Below are 26,207 nucleotides of genomic sequence, written 5' to 3' on the forward strand. Positions count from 1 at the left end.
CGTATTTGTTTTGTTCGGACTAACTTGTTTACGTCCCGATGCCGTCCATGCGTCAAGAACCCTTGCCCATTTCTCGACAGGACGGGGACCCGTCCTGGCGCTTCGACTGAGGTGGACGCCATAGCAGGCTTGCGACTCAATCCGATCATGTTGTTTCTAACGACATTGTATGCATTTTCTTGGTCGGCCTGTCGCGGGACCTGTCACGAAGAGAGATCAGGATCAGTAGAATTTAGCATAGTAGAATAACTCCAACTATACTTTATTTATCTCTTTCCCTGATCTCAGTATTTTATTTTTGTTTCACTGAGGATAGTAGAGAGTACGTTGCCTCAAACCTTGTTCCTTTACCTGGGCTTGGGACCAGCATACTATGTTAATAGCATGGCGGAGTTCTACATCTGTATCGCATTGATCCCAAACCAATAAAGTTTTTGGCGACAGTCATGGAAACGTGGCGTACCATCTCTGAGGTACCAATATCTCAGAGCCTATCCATATATGGAGGAGTATCTTCCAGGGGGGATTCGTTGAGTCCCCTTTGGTTTTGTATGTCACTGAACCCCCTTTCATGGCTACTGAATGATGCTAGAGGGCATGGTTTTGCAATAAAGTATGGCCTACGTGCTAAGTGCGAACTTACACACTTGATGTACTTAGATGACACCAAGTTGTATGCTGGTACCGACGACCATCTTATAAGTCTGTTGCGAATAGTCGACATGTTCAGCCGTGATATTCAGATGGAATTTGGATTAGACAAGTGTCGAATCCAAACCATCCGCAAAGGTCATCACGAGCCGCGTGCCGGACATAGCATTGGTGACCTCCACATTGAAGCTATAACCGAGACAGATTTCTACAAGTACCTAGGAATTCTGCAAGGAACCCATGCTCGAGTTGGTGACCTGAAGGATGCTCTGCTGTCCGAATGCCTGCGACGTGTAAAGCTGGTGCTGAAATTGCATCTCTCGGGGGAAGAATAAAATAAGCGCGTTGAATGCTTTCGCTATCCCTTCACTGGCTTATGCATTCGGAATATTGCCGTGGACGAAGACCGATCTGGAAAACGTCCAGCGGCGGATAAGGACAACTATGTCCAAATTCCGAATGCATCATCCAAAGTCTGCCGTGGAACGGATGAACCTGCCTCGTGGCATCGGAGGTAGGGGCGTGGTTGACGTGGCGGCACAACATCATCGCCAAGTCGACTCGCTGCGCGCTTATTTTTACAGCAAAGAGCAGGCGAGTCCCTTGCATGCGGCTGTCTGTAAGGCAGACTGTGGGCTGACTCCACTTAACTTGAAGGATCGATCTTTCAATCCTCTGAGTGGGGTGAAGTCGGACCAAGAGCGGATCGATGAATGGAAGTCGAAGGCAATCCACGGTAAACACGTGAATTGTCTTTGGCAGCCATTTATCGATTTGCATTTGTCGAACAGATAACTGTGTGCTGAGGAGCTCTTTGCTGAGACGGAGGGATTCATATGTGTCATTCAGGATGGCGTGGTCCCCACCCGAGCTAATAAAAAGCTCATCATGAAAGAACGGGTGGAGAACGACCAGTGCAGAATGTGTGGTTCGGCGTTAGAGACGTTGGACCATCTCATTTCTGGCTGTACTGTTGTGGCACCGGTGCAATACATCACCTGCATAATGCAGTAAGGTTATCCATCAAAATCTTGCATACAAGCATGGGCTGATCACGGGAACATGTCCGATCTACCGATACGTGCCGCAAGCAATACTTGATAGTTCGGCTTACAGCATGTATTGGGACCGACAAGTTCTGACTGATCGCCATACTCTACATAACAAGCCTGACGTACTGTTAGTTGACAAGACGGGTCGCTCCGCGTATATTATTGATGTTGCTATCCCCCACAATAGCAACATTGAAGGGAAATATGTGGAGAAGAAGGTGAACTATGAGCCATTGGCTCGGGAAATCAAAGAAATTTGGCGTCTCGAGCGGGTGGTTGTGGTTCCCATAATATTGTAGCTACAGGTATTGTACCTAAATCCCGCACGGCTTCCCTTGATGCCCTGGGACTTTCGCACAGTCTGGTTCAAATCATGCAGAAGTACACCATTCTGCATACGTGCTCGATGCTGCGGGGAGTAATCGACGGATTCTCCCACTAACCTACCACCGGCCACCACCACCAGCGCCCCTTCAGTTTTTAAGTAGGTAGGATCGTCCGAGCCTAAATGCTTGGCACTTAGTGCTAGCATTAGGTAAAATCCGGCATCTGCCGAGATTGTGATAACTCGGAAATAATAATCGTTGGCGCAACAATTCATGTTGGATCAGAGCCTTGAAGTGTGCTAGAGCACTTCATTCAAGACCGTAACGGTACACTACAGAATAGCCTGTAGGTTGCAATGTGGTCAGTGTTGCGCTCGCCCGAGATTATTACCCTGATTTGACTCAGGTACTAATTCACATCTGGGTCGACTGGTATCCGACACATAGTCAAGATAACAAATCCCTCTGCCTGCAGTGAGTTTGAACCGTGTCCTTCCGCTACGACAACGCAGCGCTCTAACCACTTGAGCTACCCCGACACGGCAGACAGGATGTTTAAAATTAAGTATCATAAATAGAAACAATTAGTTAAGGGTAAAAATAAAAGAGTAAACCATGAGTAATATAAAGTTTCCTCAGCAATTTGTGTGTAAGTTATTAAACTTAATCATGTAAACAAATGAAATTAGCCAATCCCGCTTGTAAACGAGACAAAAGCTGAAGAAAAATAAGATAAACAAATGTAATTCGCGAATATTGCAAACACAAACTGTTGGGTTGTTCAAGTGATCAAAACTTTGCTAATTTTGTGGTAATTTTCCCACTATGCACTAAATCAACAGGACCGGCTTTTGGCATCAGATCATCCGGCTTCTTGAAAAACGCAAATATTAATGCGCCTTTTCCGAAAGGCTCTTGTAAGTTCCTCCATCTTTCCAGTGAGGACACTAATATTTAGCAAGCAGACACGTATTTGTTTTGTTCTGAATAATTTACTTACGTCCTAAAGCCGTTAATACGGCAAGAACCTTGTCCACTTATCAACGAGACCAAGGGCCGTCCTGCCATGTCGACTGAGGTGATCGCCCTATGAGTTGTGCTAGTTAAATTGCTGAGTTTTTGAAACAACCTTGATTCAAACCGTCCTCGCTGGTTTCAGGTAATACAAAATGGTATGTCGAATCTCAAGATCCATGCCTTGGGGAATGCTCTGGAAACTGTAGTGCTACCTTCGGTCATCGTGAGAAACCGATATTGGTTTTGCCCATCGTAGTAAAACATAGTGTTTAGATCGAGATGCACATGCTCGAATTTAGATGAGGCTTTCGCAAGGGTGTCGAGTAGCGTATTTACACGACGTAATTTTTTACAATTTTTGTAACCACGCGTCCAATTCCTACAGCCGGTTTTGACAGATTTACTATAATAATTTGTCGGTGGATTTTTTCTGGGTTTCGATAGACGGTGTAAGCTAAAGTCAATGGCTTTTCAGAATGAACGAATAATGTATGGTCGAATATTATCAATAGATACATCACCCCATACCTTGCAGCTGGCCATAGATCCTGAAATTGCTTTAGTCGGAAGGCTGCGCCTCCTTCTTGCAGCTCTTCGTCAGCCAACTTCAAATTTATTTTACAATAGCATTACCCAATCTTTGGGAAAATGTTGTAAATAACGATGAGCATTATTTTTAATAAATCTTTGCTTGGAATTTTGATATTTCGTTCATTCTCCAAACCTAATAATTTGTAGGGAAGATGACTATGTATATACGTACAATAACACACTAATAAATAAAACGTGGAGCCCGTTCAATAACAGTTCAAAGTTTTTCGGAACAAACAACGCTAAAGCGGTTTTTACGACCAAGAAAATTCTATCACTGCATACAAATTGAAGTTTTATTTCAGTTTACACCCATCAAAAACAATTTCCATGGAAATTCCTTTTGATTCGTTTTCATAGATGGCAAGGAAGTCCCTACACACACTCAGTCATACGTAGGTACACATATGTATGTAAATATGAACACTTTCTTACATACTATATTCCCATGGAAATTTGAATTTGATTGCAAAACTCACGGAATAGATATGCGACTTGTGGAACAATAGTAATAATGACGCCACATCATTTTTATTACACATAGCATAGTGTACAGGGTGGTTGGCTATAAATGTAGAACGTAAGGTTCAGAGGAACGCTAAAAAAGACTCAAGTGTCAAATACTTCATAATATGGATGGACAACTCTAAAACACCGGAAATCGAAGTTTCTTGTGCACGATCATTCGATTTATATGTAGCCAGAACTGTAATTTTGTACTATTTTTCAAGACTTGGTTAGACTCGACCCCGTCCTTTGGCGACGGTTGGTTGAGCATAAGCCCCTCGAGATAGTTGTCCTGTGATCGAATCTTGGTCGTCATGAATATTTGTGTTTGTATTTGTGCTTGACCTGCTGCTGTAAGCTTACCATTTCCTCAGAACTAACTGTTATTAAAAATAAAATGAAGGCAGCAATAATTCCCATTCCTCCCCTCCATCTATTTAAGGACTATCCATTCAACAAATGATACTTAACGTCGACCTCCTTTCAAGAACCAGTATTTTGATTTGATTGTGACACTGGCAATCTTTGATGTCGTACGGGTGCTGTAAATTCACACGAAAAGCCCGATTTTAACCAACTAGAACTTGCTCAACTAGGGCACGATTCACGCCAAGCTTTTCAAAATTGTATCCTGTGCTTATATTGCTGTACTCAAAAGTTTTCCAGTAAATATCCAACATATCATAATTTATTATTATTTGCTTTATTTTCTAAACTATAGTTTTAATCAGCCTAGAATATTGAAGCCGGTTTTGAAAATTATGAAGAGTGCTGATTTACCTCCTCTGGATAAAATTTGTGTCCTTTCATTCGATGAAATGAAAGTAAAATAGGCATATGGTTAGAACCATTATTATACCATCATTACAATAAATTATAGGTAAATGACTGGTTCGACGTTCTAAATGTAAGAGTTCCAAGCGCTGATTGCAGAGATAGAGTGAAAGCGTTCGGTCTAGCGAATTAAGTGCAGAGCAAAATCGTGACGGACTTGAACCGGACAATGCAGGACATGCGTGTAAAAAGAAAGACAACACCACTCCCTTCCCAAAAAGGTTCTACTTTGTAGAAACCCTGTAAAGTAAAATAAAATGTATATTGCAAACGAATAAAGCATTTGCCGAACTATTCTACTATTTGCAGCAAAAATAGGACAGGAAGTATATCCTTACCTCCCTGTTAAATCAAGATGTTTTGGAAAACTCCTTTCGACTCTAAGAAGTAAAGGCGGTCTTAACGGTCATTCTGAGCAGTTGCAATTCGAGTACAGACTCCGACTCTATGTTATGGGCCATAAAGAAGGAGCCGTGTGCAATTCGACACCGACATAGACGATAATCCTGAGTAGGATCATGTAGTTAAGGGTAAAATTTAAATTTACCTTATAACTTCCGACATCTTTACTCATCTTACATATCTTTTCTGGTAACGTGCTCCGCTCTTTAACACAGCTTCTACCACTGGTGGAACGATGATTTCAGTGAGTTTGAGTACGATGGACTTGAAAACTTGGCAGGCTTTATTTGCCATAAAATGATTACCTTAAATTCAGAAATTTCTTCATTTTATTAAATACATTAAGTCTGGAATTTATTTTAGAATGAGGACTTTCTTCTCCTTTTTTCAGTCTTTGTCCCGTTCTCAAGCGGTGTCGGCTCGTCGTGATCGGTTTCACCATTTGCGTCTATCTATCTCAATTGGCTGATAGCATTGACTCGATATATTTAAATGGCTCCGTTTTGGGCAGGTCACTGTCGTTTACAGTAATTGGGCCTGTTTCATGGTGATCGGTTGCCAAAAACTCAGTTTTATTCAGATTCTATCTGGGACCGTGTTGCATGAGGCGATCATTCCATTTTTTGACAAGTTGCTCTAAATCATTTTTGCTATTAAACGCTAGGAGAACATCATTTGCATAAAGCAGTGTATAGAGCGCTGGACTTTGAAAAGAAATATAATAGAAAATAAGAGTTTGCTGTCTAAACGAAAATTAACATTAAGTGATGATGCTTTTTCCCTTCACATCTTGTTTATTTATCGTGTTATCTTGCAAAGTTCCATTACTTAGTTTAAATACCCTCTCATTAACTATAAACTCAGAGATCTCACATTCAGCAGCTGATTTAAGGTTTTTAATGACGTCACACGCAGAACGATGACTGAATTTTGCCCGAAGTGTCGCGCTCTGGTTTTCTTTGATTCATGGGCAACTACCAGCCAGGAGAGCTTCTAAAATGCCTGATGAGCGAAACTCACGACTGGAAATAGAACGAATCAGATCATTTTTTTAGATCGGCTGAAGCATGAAAAGAATAAAACCCACGCCGAAAATATAGCTGGAATAAAGGTTCTACTTCATCAGAAACATCGGAAAAGCGAGATGCATGATTTGACAACAAGCGAGTTTGAGCTTTTACTTCAATGGCTGCCGAAGTATCCCAACAGCATTGTGTACGAATTACAAAACTTTAAGCAACAGCGTCTCCTTGCTGCTGCAATTTTCAAAAAGAAAGACACACTGCGTAAAGCTCATGGCAGGCTCGAACAAGATTAAGGATCGATCACAATAAAGCGGTTTTCAATTACAATGGAGACTATGAGCACAAAATGCATCGAGATGTCCTCTTTGATCTAATGGCTATATTGTGCTTACATCGTCACACTTTGAAGTCTCAGTAAGAATTTGCCACCACTGACCGGTCCGCTAGATACACTTCTAAATCATATTGCTGGAGCTACTCAGGAATCCAAACATTTTTTACAGCATATTCGGAAATACAATGCATGCTTTCAAATGGCGTTATTTGGAGCGACGAATATTGCAAAATGTGGTAATTTTACACCCACATTCAAGCTGCCAGGGGGGGTTTCACGTAAGAGCCTCTTCAGACTGATTGATTTGGAGACCATCATCGGAGTCCCCTCGATATTAGCACTGAGGTACTGGTTTATACTGAGTGTGTGAGAGGCGTATATAATACCTCTGCCGCAACTAAGCTGTAAGGTGTCCGAGTTGTACAGTGCAAGTCCACGCTGGAGCGCACAAGGAACTCTGTTCGCGATATGGACACAACCACAATCACCTTGAAGCCTTGAGACATCTCTTACTGAAACTTCCAAGCGCGATAATGTAAGCACCATAGAACCATTAGATGAATAAGAACATTTAATCTTCATTGTAATTGGATGCTGCTTTATCGGGATCGATTGTCAATCTTGATTGTGTCTTTCGTGAGCGTACAGCTTCAAGTCGTGTGTCTTGCTCTTCGGGAATTGCAGTAGTCCTGAAAGCAGATGCCTTTGCTCGAAGAACTGTAATTTGTATACCATGTTGATGGGATGCTTCGGCAGCCCTTGAAGTGAAAATTAAAACTTGCAGGTTTTCAAATCGTGCATTTTGCTTCTCTAATTTTTCAGTAGCTCTTGAAATAGAGACTCTGATCCATCTAGCTAGCCTCATCCTTCAGGTATTGCAGCTACTATATTGGCTGGCAGATGCCGTGCATGTTCGGTTGATCCTGAGTGGTATCTTCAATAATTTCCAGAATGTAATGCCTTAGCACTACAAGAACGTTAATGGGACCAAAATATTTTCCATGAAAACATCCATATATACACAAATTTTCATGGTCATCGGGTGGACGGTGTAGAAGTTAATGCATCCCAGCATGAAACCAAAATAGTTTCCATGGGGAAGTACTTATATATATCAATTTTCGGGGCAATCAATTGAATGGTTTCAGAGTCTATCAATCACAAACGGATATACATACCAACAATTTCTATTTTTAAGGTTTTCTTGAAAACAAAACCTTACTAAAATTGGTTCACTGTCTATCTGTCAAACCTACCAACGCGAAATTTAGTAAGAAAGTGGCATCCGCGAAACCCCATACATATGGTCAATTACATTATTCCAGGTTGAACTTAAGGGGATCCCCATACATAAAACAATTCCCCGAATATAGCCATGTAGAGTATCAAATGAAAGATGTTGATTAATAATTTCTGAAGCAGAGAGTTTTGATGCAAAATGAGGAGTACGGGGTCCAAAAGGGGTTAATTAATTCTACCCATTCTCAGAAACGACCCTACTGGTCCATGCATATTTATTATATTTAGATATTTAGGCCTCAAAATTGTATAATTATATTTTGAAAATTTATCACCAAACCCCTTATGTTCACACCAGATACATGCAGTGGTAGGGTTCCACGTGAAGCACGATACTGGAAAGCTTGATGGGGAAATTCTACTCTTACTAACAAAGGTATAATAGACTAAAGTCGCCCTTTCTCGTCAAATTATTACTCCCTGGATCATATCATATCCCTCCCTAAAAACAATGGCCAAAATGTGTTACATTATGAAAGAGACAGTTATTATATTTCATATTCTATAGCTTAATCTAGTTTTATAAAATTTGTGTACTTGCAAAAGAGAAATGTTATGATTCCACTTTATGTTGAACACAATGTTACATTTCATCAAAACACGTTATTCTACAACTTCAAGATAAGCAGTCAGTTCTAAAAGGAATGAACTCCACGCCTCTCAAACAATCGTCAAAACTATCAGCTTTGGAAAGTACTAACTGAGACCTTTCATTTGATACCACACATGAATATATATTGGATGAAATTACACCCTTACATGTATGGAGACCCTTTCAATTTGACGTGGAATGATATAACCCATTGTTTACGTGAGCGTTCACAGTTCCCATGAATTTGGTGTCAATGCTTATAACCGTTTCTGAGAAAAGTGCGTGTGACCGATAGACAGACAAACAAACAGACGGTAAACCCATTTTAATAAGGTTGTGTCTATGGAAGAAAAAGAAGACGATGCACACCCTGCCTGAGATGGAGCGATGGCGTAGGTCAGGACGCCAGACAGCTTTTAGGGATATCGAATTGGTAGACCTCGGCGCAAAACCGGGATGTCTAGAGTTCCTTACTAATGCAGGCCTAGACCGGATACCGGTTGTTGCGCCGTTGAGAATGATGATCATAGGTTAAAAATTTTACATCCCCTTTTGCATGTATGGAGAGCTCCCCTTTAGATTCCACATAAGTTTATGTCACTCACTATATGCGTGGGATTTCATAGTTCCCTACTGTTCACCAAGTTTCGTTCGGATCAGTTTAGCCGTTTTGGAGAAAAGTGCCTGTGACCGACAGAGTGAATCTATTTTAATAAGGTTTTGTTTTACACAAAACCTTAAAATAGGAAAAATAAAGATATTGGCATACTCATAGTTCATTCGTTGACAATACATGTGTACAATAAGTGGTAGGGATTTCAAAAGACTGGGTGAAACTTTTTATCTGATGACTCCGCTCCCATCCAAAGCATTATTAACGTTCAAAATATAGGCCACCTTTTTCTTTTGAAATTCAATATTGCAGTACATTATAGTTGTTTTCATTCGCATTAATAACTATAATAATAATGCCCGAATTTTTCGGAAATCTTACTACGATTATTTTCCATTTCAAATTTTTAAGCCTTTGTCCGTTCATCGCAATGGGTTGCGCCATTATTCTCCATTAAATTCCTTATCTGGATGGAACCGAGAGGGTCTTTTTAGTGGTTTCCCATCGATGTTCAAACCAATCTTGGCAAGTGAGTTTACACTACAAACAGTGAGGAAGTGATTACTCGACAGACGCTGAACAGCAATGCCAGGTCTGCCTTGATGAGATGAGCATCACAACCATATCGGTAATCCTTGCTGTGGCCTAAGAGCCTTAAGCAATTATCCTAAGGATTTTTGCTATACTTCGACCCAACATATTTTTTGGCCCGTCGAGCCGGATCCGGCATCTGAAGACACAGAATTTCTACGCTACGTTGCGAACATCTACATTTAGTTGGCGCAGTTAAGTGGATCATCGCAACTGCGAAGGAAGTCCTAAAACCGACTTAGGATTTCCAACATACTACTTCGTTGATAATTGGAACCATCTACAAGGTTCAACACGTAATTTTACAACTACTTTTGACCGTGAGAGCAGCGTGATGCCAACCAGCAGCGGAACGGATTCGGCCATCACCGTCCTCCGGAAGCACAATCTGGAGGAGTTCCTCAAAGTCATACGGAACTTCAAGAAGGATGCTAAGACTCGACATAGCGAGCTTTACTTCCAAAGGAAATTGGAAGCACTCAATCGAAAATGGAAGTCATGCGAAGACAACCATTTCTCAGCCAAACAGAACTTGGCTCAAACTAAGGAGCTTCTGCAGATGTATCTGACGGAATACGACGAAGCCGAGGCCGAATACGAAGTGTACAGCATCGAATTTGCGGAAAGGCCGTCAGAGTTCAGGAAGCGAGCGGGGCACACCAACGACTCAGCCGATGGAACCTTACAATCAGTAGAACCAGATGCGGTCAGACTGGAGCGGATTAAGGTTCCAACGTTCGATGGAACTTGTTCAGCTTGGATTTCGTTCAGAGACCTCTTCAAATCTCTTGTCCACGACAACGGGAGACTGTCAGGGGTGCAGAAGCTACAGTATCTTCGGGCATCAGTAAAGGGAGAAGCGTCTCAGCAAATTAGGCATCTTAATATGTCGGATGCCAACTATTTTGCAGCTTGGAATCTCATGACGAAGAAACGACACCAAGCGCATTATTGCACAGTCACTTTTGGCCCAGTTTTGGAACATGAAAACTGTGGTAAACGCCGAAGGCATCAAAAGAATGATTGATACGACCAACGAGCTGATCACGAATTTCCAAGACTTGGAGGTTGACCCATTCGACGCAGTCATGATATTCATTCTGCAGAGCAAGCTTGATCCAGAGTCGAGAGCAGAATGGCAACGGAAAATTGGCGCTACAGCGGACGTACCTACCGTAGGGGCATTCCTAGAATTCCTAGAAACCCAGTGCCACATCATTGAAGAAGTTAACAAGTGCTCCTCCTCTAAGAAGTCCAAGAAAGTGGGGATCCATACTGTTACCCATAACGAATATGAAAAGTGCACATTGTGTAAATCAGGCCACAGTCTATACAAGTGCCCGACGTTCCAAGGCTACACCATAGACAAGCGAAGAGAAGTTGTTAAAGCAAGCAACTTGTGCTTCAACTGCATGCGTGCGCATCGAGTGTACGAATGCACATCAAAGGCAGCGTGTAAAACTTGCGGAAAGAAACACCATTCTATGCTGCATCCTACGACTACGGACAAGTCTGAAGCTCCGAAAAAGTCAAACCCGAAGCATTCTGACCAGTCTCAGCGCAATCTCGTGAATCAGGAAAACATGTGGACGGTGCTATTGGCAACCGCAATAATTGAGCTGCGCAATGTCAACGGCGACTTCATCAAACTGCGCGCGCTAATAGACCAAGGCTCCCAGAATTCTTTCATTACGGAATACGCTGCAAATTTATTGGGGTTGAAACGAGAGCGTGCCTCAGTGATCATATCCGGAATTGTAAGTGCAACCAGGAAATGTAGAGGACAAGTACCAATAACCATGAAGGAAAAATGGTCAAATGGTGAAATAGGTACCATCGCATTAATCATTGATACTATCACGAAGCCTCTTCCTTCGGCGACGATATGCAATGATGGTGACATTGGGCTGACCCCCGTAGACCTAGCTGATCCAGATTATAGAACTAAGGGCAGAATCGATGTTCTCCTTGGAGCAGACATATGCGGGGATATTCTATTGGACGGAATTATTCACGGAACCCCAACAGCCCAAAAAACGAAGATCGGATGGATTCTCTCTGGTCCGATAACAGCCTCACCAAAAGACAATATTAGCATCAGTTTTGTAAATACCAACGATTTGGACAAAAGACTTGAAAAATTCTGGATTCAGGAAGAGGTAGTTCCCAGAGGAATGCTTAGTAAGGAAGAAGAGGAATGTGAAGCGCACTATCAAGCGACCACCAAACGATTGGAAGATGGACGATTCGAAGTGCAGCTCCCACTCAAAGCTGACCCAAGGACAAACCTGGCACCATCGAGTAAGACTGCGATTCTGAAGTACGAAGCGCACGAGAAGGGGATGCTCAGAAACCCAAAATTGCTTCGATAGCACAACGAATGCTTGCAAGATTACCTAGATTGCGGGCACATGGAGGAAATACCAAAGGATGAAATGTGTTTCCCGTCATATTATCTACCACATCATGCAGTCATCAAGGAATCCAGCACAACGACTAAGGTGCGAGTGGTCTTCAATGCATCAGCAAAAACTGCATCTGGGAAATCCTTGAATGACTTGTTGATGATAGGGCCAACCATACAAGATTCAATAATCGCACTTCTTTTGCGATGGCGTTTGTATCCCGTCGTGCTAACACCGACAAATACGAGTCCGAAGTAAGGATGCAGATTTCCAACGGATCGTGTGGCGCCCAAACGAAGCAGATGTAATTCGTCATTACCGGTTAAAGACAATTACTTTCGGAACCGCAAGCGCCCCGTTCCAGGCTACCAGAACACTGCACCACTTGGCCATGAACGAGCAAGATCGATTTCCGAATGCAGCAGCATACCTGCAAAGGGATTTTTATGTTGACGACCTAATAACCGGAACAGACACTGTCGAGGAGGCGGTAAGCCTCTACACGGAATTAACCCATCTGCTTAGAATGGGTGGGTTTGATCTGCGCAAATGGAACTCGAATCTAGATGAAGTGTTGGAAGCCATACCAGAGCATCACCGGAGATCAGCACACCCACTTAGTTTCAACAAGGAAGATCGCGTTAAGGCGTTGGAATTGCAACGACATCCTCAACGAGACATGTTTATGTTCCACATTCATGCAAAGACCCTATCTACAGGCGGGCCAACTAAAAGGACAGTGGCATCAACGATCGCATCTTTATTTGATCCACTCGGATGGTTGCAGCCCATTATGATCAAAGGACAGGTCTTTATGCAAAAAACTGGAATGGGATGACAAGCTACCGCCAGAATTAGCACAAGAATGGCAGACATATCTAGCGGAAATTACAAATCTTCGAGTTATTGAAGTGCCAAGATGGATTGGGACTACCTCCAAGCACCGAATCTAATTACATGGATTTTGTGACGCATCGAGAACGGCTATCGCTGCTGTGATCTACATTCGGATCCTTAAGCACTCGGAAGGGCCCAAGGCTAGATTACTAACGGCTAAAACGAAGGTAACACCGCTTGCTGTACAAACCATACCACGACTTGAGCTCAATAGCGCAGTATTGTTGGTCAAACTGATGAATCAAGTTAAGGCCTCAGTTGTCAGTTGGACTGATACTGCCACCCACTACTGGACAGACTCAACGATTGTACTCTCTTGATTAGCCGACCATCCAGCTCGATGGAAAACTTATGTCGCGAATCGAGTGAGTGAAATTCATGCAAGCAGCACACCGGAACAGTGGCATCATGTGGGGACGCACGAGAACCCTGCTGATTGCGCTACACGAGGATTGACCCCATCACAGCTAAACGAATTTGGGTTATGGTGGAATGGCCCAAAGATTCTCACATCCGATACTGTTAGCTTCCCAACAATGAAGTGCATTGAACCCATGGAGCTAGAGAAAAGAAACACCCTACACACGTTACGGACAGAAGAACAGGATCTAGTGATCGATAAATTCTCCAACTATACGAGGCTAATCCATGTAGTCGCATACTGCAGACAACTATTGCCGAGTAGTAATGGTTATCGATCCTGTGGCTATCTCACCGCGGAAGAACTGCGAACAGCCAGAACTGCGTGCCTTAAGATAGCGCAAATTCGTTCATTTTTACCCGAGATCCAAAGATTAAAGAAAGGGCAGTCGATCGATAGTAAATCACGAATCATCCAATTACGTCCATTTATTGATTCCTGCGGTATCCTCAGGGTGGGCGGAAGGCTACAGAATGCCAACAACGTCAACAAACATCCCATTATATTGGATGGTAAATGCAATTTCACTGAGATCATTGTGCGGCATGCTCATCATCAAACGATGCATCCATAAATACATCACCTGTTACAAAAGTAACGCACAACCACAAGCTCAATTGATAGGAAGCTTACCATCCTCCAGAGTGGTACTAAATCGACCATTTTGGGAAACCGGGTTGGATTTTGCAGGGCCATTAAGGATTAAATGGTCAAACGGTCGAGGAGCAAAGACTGCCAAGTCGTACATTGCGGTATTCATCTGCCTTGCGACGAAAGCTATGCATCTGGAGTTAGTCAGCGATCTCACGTCAGCAGCATGCATAGCAGCGGTAAAACGATTCGTATCCAGAAGAGGAAAATATAAAGCCATCTACAGCGATTGTGGAACAAATTTCATAGCAGCTGGAAAGGAGATAAGGACCATGTTTCAAACCATGACGCAAGAAACGCAAGCGTGGATGACGGAGTCAAATCGGTGAAACGACACCTCTTGAAAACCTTTGGAGAATCCCTTCTAAACATCGAAGAGATGTACACCGCCCTCGCTCAAGTAGAAGCATGCTTAAACAGCAGGCCTTTAGCACCATTAAGTAGAAGATGCGCTCACTCCTGCACACTTCCTAATCGGAAGTTCTATGTTTGCACTACCAGATAAAACACCGGACAACGTCAAGGAACTATGACGGTGGCAGCTAACACAAAAATTGTCAACCGAATTCTGGAACCGATGGCATCAAGAATACCTGTCCACATTACAGGAACGTCCAAAATGGTTAAAACAAATCGCCAATTTACAACCGGGCATGCTGGTATTGGTGAAAAGTGAAAAAACTCCTCCCACAAAGTGGCCGCTGGCACGAATAATCGACGTACATCCAGGACAAGATGGATTGGTCCGGGTAGCAATGATTAAAATGAATGGACATATCACAAAGCGACCAGTAATGAAACTGTGTCCTTTGCCAATATACGACGAATACCCACGAGAAGCCATTAAACCTGTACAAGAGGCAGATAATGACGAGCACCACGAACCACTTCCTTAGAAGCGAAGACGTGGAATAACCAACCATTCTATTACGCCCTCGTGGACGTTAATGTTAGCAACTATAATATCACTCTGCGTATCACATGTAACGGCCATCGTGGGCGTGAAAAATTCGAGTGGAGGTTTCTACCAAGAACATCAAGGAAAGGTCATGCTAAAAGCAACTCAGATGTTAAATGACCCTAATAACCGAATCACCACCCAACTTCAGCATTTCAACATACATCTAAATGAGTGCATACAGCGAATCAATGAGTTCAAAAAATGGTATGTTGCGGTCGACAAGAATAAAATCCATGTTCATTTCCTGAACACATACCTAAAGGCTTTGAATTTTTTGAATGAAGCACTGGCTAAATACGATTGCTTGTGGCGAATTGTATCAAACCAAGCGTCCAGTTGGGAATGTTCGCACATAACTGAAGTAGTTGCAACATTGAACCACACTATAAGGCTGCTAGCACCATCGGTACAGATTCATCATCAAACCAACGCAGCAACCCAGACCAGTTACGACCAGCAAAAAATCACGATACAAGGATATTTGCCAATATTCGACGTACATCACTATGATTTTATACAAGCATCTGCAATTCCACAACGACTCAACAATAATCTGTTTGTTATACCTGAAATTCATGAAGGTATCCTCGGACTAAATTATGACGAGCAATTGTACTTCGAAATCAGCCGGGAAGAACTTGACAATAGCTTCGCATTAAATACGACAAGTTATATGATTCAATTACGGGCACTTTACAATATACAAATGAATTGCCTCATCACTCAAGTGTACAATAGCTACGAAGGAAAAAATTGTTCCACGCAACACTTTCAAATGCAGTCTATAATTTTGAAAAAATTGTACACCCCGAACCCCTGGATATATGCAACACCGTCACCGACCGTTGCGTACGCTCTGTGTAACGGACAAAGAAGCGAAATCGTCCTCAAGGAGGAAGGGATCATCCAATTGACTTCAGATTGTTCCCTAACAATGAAAGAGATAATCCTTCTTTCCGAACAAAGAGACTTATCAGCAACTCTGAAGGTATATTTTAAGCCTTTTGCGGCCAACATCAACTCATCAGTGGCAATCAAAACAGTGCCGATACTCAATGGATCAACTCTCCTTGAAGCGACAGGGTCATTCTCCACAATAGTGCAAGAAGCATATAAGAACCAGGAGTTAAGCAAGAACATGGCATGGAAGGAATTTCGTTCCCACGCATTCAATTTTCCAATAAACCTAATTATCGTCATTGGTTTAACCAGTATCTTTATCCTAATACTCATAAGAAAGAACATCCAGTCATTCTGTAAGACGCAGCAATCATCTCAAACCCAAGAACCAAATTGGTACGATCCCACACCAGCAGCCAACAATGAAACAAGTATCTAAGAACCCAGAGGTTCTTGGTGGGCGGTATGTTCGAGAAACAGATCATCGAACAGTTTTCGCTGCAGAAATCAAAGAATTAATCCACAACAAGAAATAAACTGCATGAAATGCAAAATGTAAACAATTAATATCTACTGCAACAATTCTTACCGAGTACTAGCAAAATCCAACAAAAATTGCCCAAGAAACAGATCATCAAACATTTCTTGCTCCACAGCAAAATGTTTATGATGGACACACGACACCCACACAATGCCCATACTCAAGTCAGCGACCTTCACCTTGCACCACAAACGTGCTAACCAGGTAATCGACCCATATCAACTGTGCCTGCAATAATATAGGGAAGAAAACGCTGACGGAAGTTCATCACGGTCAAGGCGACCGAATTACACCTAAGAATTTTTGATGAATATGCAATTTAGCTTTCATGAAGAATTATAATTTGTCGATAAAGCATTTTAAACTAAGCAATAATTTTGTATATAAATCAGAAAGAAATTAATAAACCAGGCTAGTCATAATCAATCTGTGGTTTTTGATAGTCTCATTACCCGTCCCAAGGATCGGTAATCTTTGTTGTGGCCTAAGAGCCTTAAGCAATTATCCTAAGGATTTTTGCTATACTTCGACCCAATAGACGGATTGATATGTTATGATGATGTCATACACGTTTTAGAATGTCCGAAATTCACGCAAAATGTAAAAGATTCACCTTCTATAACTTTGTTAGTAATAGTTGGATTTCCTTCAAACTTCCCAAAGTTATGTCATCCCTTATACAAGCGCCAAATTTTTTACTTCTAGCATGAAGTTAAGGGGATTTCCGGCAAAATTTTTAAAATATGCTAATAAAGTACCGGCTTTACCAGCGGCATGGAACCGTGAAACTCGGGACCGGTGTACGGCAATCGAGAATGCAGGGTGGGAGTCCTTAAATGAAATTTTTTAATCTAATCCAACAATTTCAGGAAAAAAAATAATAACAAGTCGGAAAACTGGAAGCTGGACGCTTTAGATATGGTTTTGTGTTACGTTATGTGAGGAACCTTCAGTACACGGCAGTTTCACTTGTACATACACTATTTCTCAAGAGCCATTTGCACAAATGATTTGCTCTGGAAGGTGCAGCATCGACAATAGTCAATTTCATACACTTCATAACATTATTAGTAAGTATGCAAGTGTGTGAATTCCTCGGGAAACAGATACAAACAAATCAGAACACCTTCAGATATAAAAGTTTTGTGTTCATCTAACGCATGGGTGCATCTTTTTGAACTGATAGCTAAGTATAGAAAATATTCCTTCATATATTTCCGAACTCCAGATACATATCTATACACATTAAAGACTTAAAAACATAAATAGTGTGCTTATCCTAAATAAACAAACATTGAATATTATCGCATACTCGTGCATATATATTGTATATATGTATACTCATTAAAATTGCGTGCACAAACCCATACATACTTCTCTTTCCTCAGCCTTTGTCCCGTTCATAGGCAGGGTCGTCTCGGTTTGTCATTTGGTTCTATCAAATGCCTGATCTGCATGAATTCGCGCGGCTTTCAAATCCCCATCCAAGGTGTTAAGCCAAAGTTGTTTAATGTTCAGACCAATCTTAGCAAATGAGTTCTCGTCAGCGCAAATTACGTGACCATAGCATCGAAGACGCCTTTCTATGATCGGTGCAATCCCATATCGATTGCGGATATCCTCACTTCGGATGTGATCAAAACGTGTCACGCCACGTCAGTAGTTCCGCAGTTTTTGAAAAATCCGACTTGATTCACGGTTATTTCAACGATTTCGTGAATATGCTTGCCAGGAATGCGTTCAAACTGTAAAGAAATTTCAAAATGGATTTTATATCTAAATTTCATAACGCATTATTGTAACTATATGTAAGTTTAAAGCAAGCCTGCGAAGTTGATAAAAGTTGCCTCATTATGCTAGCTTTCAAATAAATGAAATGATGGGCTTAATTATGAAAAATTTAGGAATTCTACGTACTAAATAGGAAAAAGCATACCGAGCAAATTCACCTAAAAATGGTGGCTTAACTTCGGACCTAACCCTCCGATCTTTATCAAATTTGGTGAGGGTATTTTTGACATAATGTAATGAATATGAAATAAAAGCATTTTCTATTTCCACGACCATCATAACTGTACATAACCCCTTAAGTGGGGGTGTAAATATTTTTCTCACCGGGTATAGCTGTGGGCATCAAATGAAAGGTATCAATTAGCACTTACCAAAACCGATATTAGTTTTCACATTGATTGTAAACGCGAAGAGTGCGGAGGTCAGAAATGGGTCAGATACATCAAGGACCTGTTCTCAGAAAAACTCAGCCTAAATATCAGAGAAAATATGGTGGTCCATGCACATGGTAACACATCGTTCAATAAGTCCCGGGACTAACTATGAAAAGAACATTTTATCGGCAAAATTCTTTATTATTCATCAACATAATCTCCTTCAAGGGTTATACAATCATTCCAACGCTTCTCTAACTTTTCAATGCCATGTTTGTAGAACGATTTGTCTTTTGACTCAAAATGAGCCTCAGTAGTAGCGATCACCTCCTCATTTGAGCCAAATTTTTTCCCCGGAGCATCTTTTTGAGATCCGCAAAGAGCCAGCAGTCGCTGGGGGCCAGATGCGGCGAGTACGGAGCATGAGGAAGCAGTTGGAAGCCTAATTCGTTGAATTTAGTCATCGTTTTGATTGACTTGTGGCACGGTGCGTTGTCTTGATGAAAGATGACTTTCTTCTTCTTCATGTGTGGGCGTTTTTTCGCTATTTCGGCCTTCAAACGATCCAATAACACCATGTAGTAGTCGCTATTGATGGTTTTTCCTTTTTCGAGGGAGTCAATGAAAATTATACCATTCGCATCCCAGAATACGGACGCCATCACTTTGCCGGCCGACTGTTGTGTTTTTGGACGCTTCGGGCCGCTTTTACCGGTCATACGCCATTTAGCTGACTGCCGACTTGGTGAAATGGCGAAATGGTGAATCCATGTTTCGTCCACTGTCACATATCGATGCAAAAAATCCTGTTTATTGCGAGTAAACAGTGCCAGACAGCTCTCCGAATCATTGATACGTTGTTGCTTTTGTTCCATTGTGAGCAAACGCGGTAGCCATTTGGAAAAAACCTTTTTCATAGCCAATTTTTGGTGCAAAATAGTAAATGCACTACCAGTTGATATGTTCACCATCTTAGCTATCTCGCGCACTTTCATTTTGCGGTCACCCATAACGATTTTCAATACTTGCTTGGTGTTTTCGGGAGTTACTCCCTCATTTGGCCGACCTGAACATTCCGCATCATTTGTATCAGCACGTCCGCGTTTCACGTCGAAAACCACCGACAAATGGTTGGTTTCGACGGAGTAGAATCGCGGTAACGTTTTTCAAGCCATTGCTGAGCTTGAACAGTGTTTTTCCCTATTAGAAAACAATGTTTTATCAACACACGAAACTCGTTTTGGTCCATTTTTTCACGATTGCAAAGGTAGCGTCAGTTTAACCACTATAGCTTTCTTAGTTATGTTTCGAATTACATCAAATTTTGACACATCTTATCTGAAGGTTGGTACTTCTGAACCTTTGTATATAAATGGCATTATTAGCGCCATTTCTACGCTAGTCCCGGGACTTATTGAACGATGTGTTATCTAAGGCTAAAAGTACTCCCCAATTCAGTATCTGTTTAAATACAGTTAATAATAGTATGTTACCATACACGTTATACACATATTTTTTATAAATTGACTGTGGGGTTAAGTTCATCCTCGAATCAAGTTTGTTGCAATAAAGATAGAGCATAATATTACCAAGTCTGGTCAAAATCTCGCTATCACTAACAGAGTTATAATAGGTCAAAATTACCATGTGCAAATTTATTGCATAGGTTTTTAATGTGAGCATCATACTAAAGTGAATGATCTGACAAACTAAATGCATAAACATAGTTCGTGTACAAATGGGGCAAAAACCCACTCAAATATACTTATATCATATATATATACAGGTCCCATTCACCCTTTGGTGGGATATAGGGCGTAAAGACACCTATGCGTCATCGCTCACGGTTATTTGAAATGCTTTTGAGTAACAGTGAGTTTACTTTCCATATATCCATCCATAGCACAGAGCAGTCTCAGCTTGATGCTTGCATTTCTAGATTTTAGACAGGGCAGCGGAAGTACTGTTAATGCATCGGGCAACATCTAGCTCGATGCCGGCGTTGGCAGAATCCTTGCTTCCTAACTATACAAATTGGTCGACGCTTTCGATGCTCTGCCTATTCATGCAGATAGAGAAAGTGCGATGACCCGAATGACTGAGAACCCTAGTTTTGTTGGTGTTTATCTTCAGTCTAACTCTATTTTCCTCTCTATCTAAATCCAGAACTATTTGTCCAGAAGACATGATGGCCCTGCTGTGGCCCACCCCAACCTAAATGTGTAGCTCTTGCCACTTCACACATAATGGGGGGAACCCTAAATAAACACGAGGACTGACGCTTTCCTGGGTAGGGAATTGCAAAACAATTTATCTTCTATTCACGCTTATCATATTTATATATACTCAGAATCCATTCTTTTTTTGTTCATTTCCATCTTCGTTTATACTTCACATGCAAACCGCCCCAGGTTAGTACTGGAAACTCAGTACCGACCGTCTGTCGAACGGACTTGATGATGTGTACGGATAAGCTTCCCCAATACATTCCCAAGTCCGGTCCATTGGTTCTGGGTACAGCCTATTAGATATACTGCCACCAACCCAGTTGCGGATTCGCTACTCCCGGCGTAAACATTTCTCATGAGCAATCTAGATTAGATAAAGCAGTGACCGAATCGCGAAGTCTAGGAGTATGAGAGAGATTCTGTTTTCCAGGTGAGATTTATGGCCATCAGTCTGTTAACTCACAAAAAATTGACAAAAATTGTGCGTATTTGTGACATATAGAAGATCACGCGCCAATGCAAAGCAGAAATAAATTAACTCGCATAATTGCACACACAACATTATGGACTCGGAATGGTCCATCAAAAATAGATAATGACCACAGGATCATATATGAGCATAACAAACAACAAACTTCTTCCGCCAAGATTGCTCCAACTGTTCGCTGATGATCTGATTTCTCACCACACGCACTCGCCTTTCTGCCTTGAGGACGTCTAACTTTCTGGTTGTTTTTAATTGTTCGCCAATATGGCTGTATGCAAATATTTCAGAACATTACTTTCCGTAGAGTTTTGGTGCGTTCGCGACACGGCTTTCAGATTCCGAAACAACTGCACCGAAGTTAGTTCTCACTCTTCCGACGTAAAAAATGTCCACTTTCAATCTTCTCCCATCTCTCTTCCCTCCTCCAAAAGTCCGCCGCCATGTTACATGGCAACGCGGAACACTGCAGCGACAATATTATGTAAATTTCCCCTCCTTGGCCGAAGCTTGACTCAAAATTGAAATTTCAAATTTGAATCTCCAAACCTCGAAAGCGAACAGGAAAATTACATCGATGTAACACACGTCCGCCATCACTCATAGTGATCAGTAGGGCCTTCAATCCCTTCCATTCATCGATCCGCTTCTTATGACGTCCCTTCGGGACGTGGCCAACCTGTGCAGCACCCGGGAAAAGAGCATTTTTCATGGCGGCCCAATGCTTATAGATATTGTCAGGCGTGTTACTCAGTAGATCTGCATTTTGGTCAACAAGATAGCTCGCCCATTGTCGAGCGACAGCTGGGTCGTATAAACAGTCGAGGTTGAACTAAGGGTTCCACAACCCAGGAAGAAGTGGTGGACGCAACACGCAAGCGAACGTAAGCGACCATCAGATGGTGATCCCTTTTGAGGCCGACGTCAACGCCTCTCTTGTTACGCACATCCAGCAGACAACTGCTAAATCTACTTCTAATCATGAAGTGATCGATATGATTGCTCATACGGTGTCAGTCAGTTGAAACCCAACTGACCTTATGGCAGGCTCTATGCTCGAAAAATGCGCCATCAATGACGAGAGAAATCCACGAACCTCCCATCATTACCGTGTGTCCCCATCACATGTCCGAGCAAGGGTGATCATCACGACCTCAATGTCACTTTTAGGAAGTGTTCCCTGAACCGCGTTTGATTGTTCGTCGAAAGCATCCTTCTGCACTACATCGGAAGTCTCCATTGGTACATAATATTGTACAATTGTAATCTAGACCGAAATCTTGCAGTTAGAACCCTGTTAGAAACCAGTTCCCAGCCTTGGGGTAGAAGTCAGAAGCAACCCGACACTGAATTCGCGTCTGCTACCGCTCCCCTTTCCATAATACAAAAGAACATTGCCATTAGTGTGGCAAGAGGAAGAAGAGTTCTCTCCAGAGTTCCACCATCTTAATTCGTATAGGCCCAGAATGTCCAGTTTATATCGCTGGAACTCCAGCTCAAGTTGGAGAAAGTGAACGTTCTAAGAACCTTCACTGCCGTTCCTAAGAGATTAGATATTGTCTGCTATTTGTAGTCGCTATCGCTACCGCACATTCCAAAAACCGATCATAGTCCGTTTTCGATAGCCAAAGATCGTTGCCATGAGGTCAGTTCCTATCCGAAGCGTTGTTGACGTTTTGATAGCTGTAAAGTTTCAAAATTTGCAGGTTGCCAACCCACAAATTTTTAACCCTTTTTGTCGCCTCTTACGACAGGCAAAGAAGACTTTGAGTGGATTCTTAAGCTCCAACTAACAGGGCACAAGATATAATAAAGACAATTCTACAGAGCATGATATTATCAAGTTTAAGTGGAAATCCCACTATTACTAACAGAATTATAATAGGCGTCCTTTCTGAACACTTATGTATTTCTTACGATGGTATCCAGATTTAAATTTTGGTCACTGTATGTTCGATAGTAGCGAAATGTTCGATAACATTTGCTATTACCCGCTCAGAAAAAACTAAAGTGTCCTGTTTCTCCTGCCTCGCTCTTCCGTCCAAATTATTGCATAGATCGTCATCAAAATTTTTATCATCTATCCACTAGCTCTTTAGGTAAGTAAGATACTAATAATAATTGTCCTTATTAAAAAACCAATTGCGCCTACAATAAAAACTAACTTCATTAACAACCACAATCAAAATGTTCTTTTTCCACATAATCAAAAGCAATTTTGCGACAGTAATCAACGAAACTGCTATAAAAACAACCAAACATTTCAACATCCTGACACCTCCAACCTCTCAAAAACCATAGAAAACATCTTTCAATATAAATCTTTCCCCTTGGCGTTAAGACCGCAAAAGTGTCTGCTGTCAGCGATTTCCTTCTTTCCCTAAATTGCCTTGTTTTTCTCGAAATAGAGGCGTTTATCGCATTGTACCCAATGTGTTCCTGGCGCAAAAATGGCCGGCGGTCAATTTTATATAGTATGGTGTGCGGTGTTCACAGTATCTCAGTAGATGGTGTAGAAAAGCAGTTCGTCTTCGTCGCCTCTCCTTATTCATTCTCGGGGTAGATTTAGCAGAATAAGCAGATAAGATTCCTGCGTTATTGGTGGCACTGCTGAACAGAAGTACAAAAGACTCATTTTGACCAAGACTGGACTGAATAGAACTCATGAACATAAAAACCAATTTTCCGACCGTGATAGAATCTTTCCACATTATGCAGACCTAATTTATCGCTTCTAATAAAATATTTTTCGGGTGATTCGATAGGGAAAATTTGTATGTACATCCGTACTTGTAGAATAAAAATAGGCATATGGGATAGAAATAAGTAGATTGCTAATTTAGAGTAGAACTCCGGGCCCGGCGAAGAATTCCCCCTTTCCAAACCCTTCTCGTCGTGCCTAATGAATATGAAACATTACCACGTACTTTCTTCTGATTTCCCTAAAACTCAAGGTCATGGCCATGATAAGAAATGCATCAACAACAATAAGTCAAATTCATTCGTTTGCAATTACGCCATGCAATTAGACCAGCTTGAAAAATGTAGCTCCGAGAAAAACGCGTTTCAAATCTTCGGTATGTTCGCATCGGACTAAGAGGAGCTTCGAAAAAATCCAAAAAAAATATTTAGAGTACTTTATCAGGAAAAAGCATAAAATCGATTTGTAAGGTTTTGTTTTAGACATTTTACATATTAAACTTGATTCACTTTCTCTCTCTGTTTGTCCATCACAAACACTTTTCTCCAAAACGGCTACACCAATTTAAACGAAATTTGATGGACATATGGCAACTATAAAATCCCACGCATATAATGAGTGACATAAATTAACGTGGAATTTAAAGGATTAGTCCCCATACATGCAAATTCTTTTTCCCCGAGTATAGTCATGTAAATCAAAAGTCTCTATTAGTGTCTCCCCATACTTGTGAATGGAGGGTGCGATTTTTTTTCCACAGAATGTAGCCATGTGGGGTATCAAATGACGGGGCTCAAGTACTTTTCGAGACTGGCCCCATATTAGATATCGGGTGAAACGTAGGGGAGTGAGGGCTCAAAATATGACCCACAAAAAGTGTAATAGGTCTCGTTCTCAGAATCTATTAAGCCGAAAAATCTAAAAAAAAAACCCAGGGGTGTATCTAAACGAAATCTAGGCCTCAAAATACACCCCGTTCCGATATCTGCATAAACAAAGTAAATAATAGTATATTAGCATATTTTAGAAATTTAGTCGGAAACCCCCCTTAACTTCATGCTAGAACCACAAAATTTTACATTTGTATAAAGGACGACATAAGTCATAACTTGGTCAAGTTTGAAGAAAACCCAACTATTACTAATAAAGTCATAGAGGGTGAAACTTAGCCATTTGTTGTGAATTTCGTGCATTCTACAACGTGTATGACGTCATCATCCCATATCAATTCATCAATACCACAATAAAGTGAGCTCACATGAATGGGGGATCACAGAGAAACATTTTAAGTTTTTGGGTCATTTGTATATGAATATTAATTACTCCAGACAGACATGTGTGTATGTAACATCTAATATGTAAGCATATCTTGAAAACGCCTTACGGTATTATCACAAAATTTGTGAACATGTCGTATGTATATTCCTTTACTATACCAAGCGCCGCCATTTTCTATTGACCCCATACATGCGCAAGAGGATGTCATTTTTTTTCTCAAAATACGGTAACGTGAAATGAAGGAAAGGGCTTGATGAGTACTTTTCGAAACTAATCTTATTTCTTCTATTGGGTGTAACGTAGGGGAGTGAAGGCTCAAAACATATGTCCCGAAAATGTAACAGGTCTGGTGCTCAAAACCTATCTAACCAAAAAATTTGAAAAATATCACAATGAAGCAGTCCTCCAAAATACGTTCCGGTAATAATATCACAATACAATGTTTTAGAAATTTACCCGGAATCCTTCTCTAAGTTCATCCTAGCGGAATAAAATTACCATTTTAGGTAATAATAAAGTGTTTTTCATAAGTATAACCCCACTATAAAACTAATCGTTTTATGATCAAATTTACATCGCACTTCAAGAAAATGATACTACTGCATTCTACCACTTGGTGGTAAACTTAGCCATTTTAAAAAAATATGTCCTAAATAAAAACGAAATTTTAGTCGTTTCATAATTATAACTTCAATATTAGAAATCCAAGTTTTATCAATAAAACTTAACCACTAAGCATTA

The 26,207-nt window shown here is 41.2% G+C and overlaps 1 protein-coding gene across 1 annotated transcript; it reads left to right on the forward strand.

Annotated features, from left to right (window-relative positions):
* Positions 1–15,155: 15,155 nt before the first annotated feature.
* LOC119659075 lies at positions 15,156–16,508 on the forward strand. The gene has a single exon (XM_038066988.1). The coding sequence runs from the start codon at positions 15,156–15,158 to the stop codon at positions 16,506–16,508; it is 1,353 nt and encodes a 450-aa protein (XP_037922916.1).
* The last annotated feature ends 9,699 nt before the right edge of the window (positions 16,509–26,207 follow it).

The sequence above is a fragment of the Hermetia illucens genome, chromosome 6, assembly GCF_905115235.1.
Source record: "Hermetia illucens chromosome 6, iHerIll2.2.curated.20191125, whole genome shotgun sequence".
In the NCBI taxonomy this organism is placed as follows: Eukaryota; Metazoa; Arthropoda; class Insecta; order Diptera; family Stratiomyidae; genus Hermetia; species Hermetia illucens.

Coding starts and splice junctions, on each gene's coding strand:
- LOC119659075 (XM_038066988.1), top strand. CDS start 15,156: ATGTTAGCAACTATAATATCACTCTGCGTATCACATGTAACGGCCATC.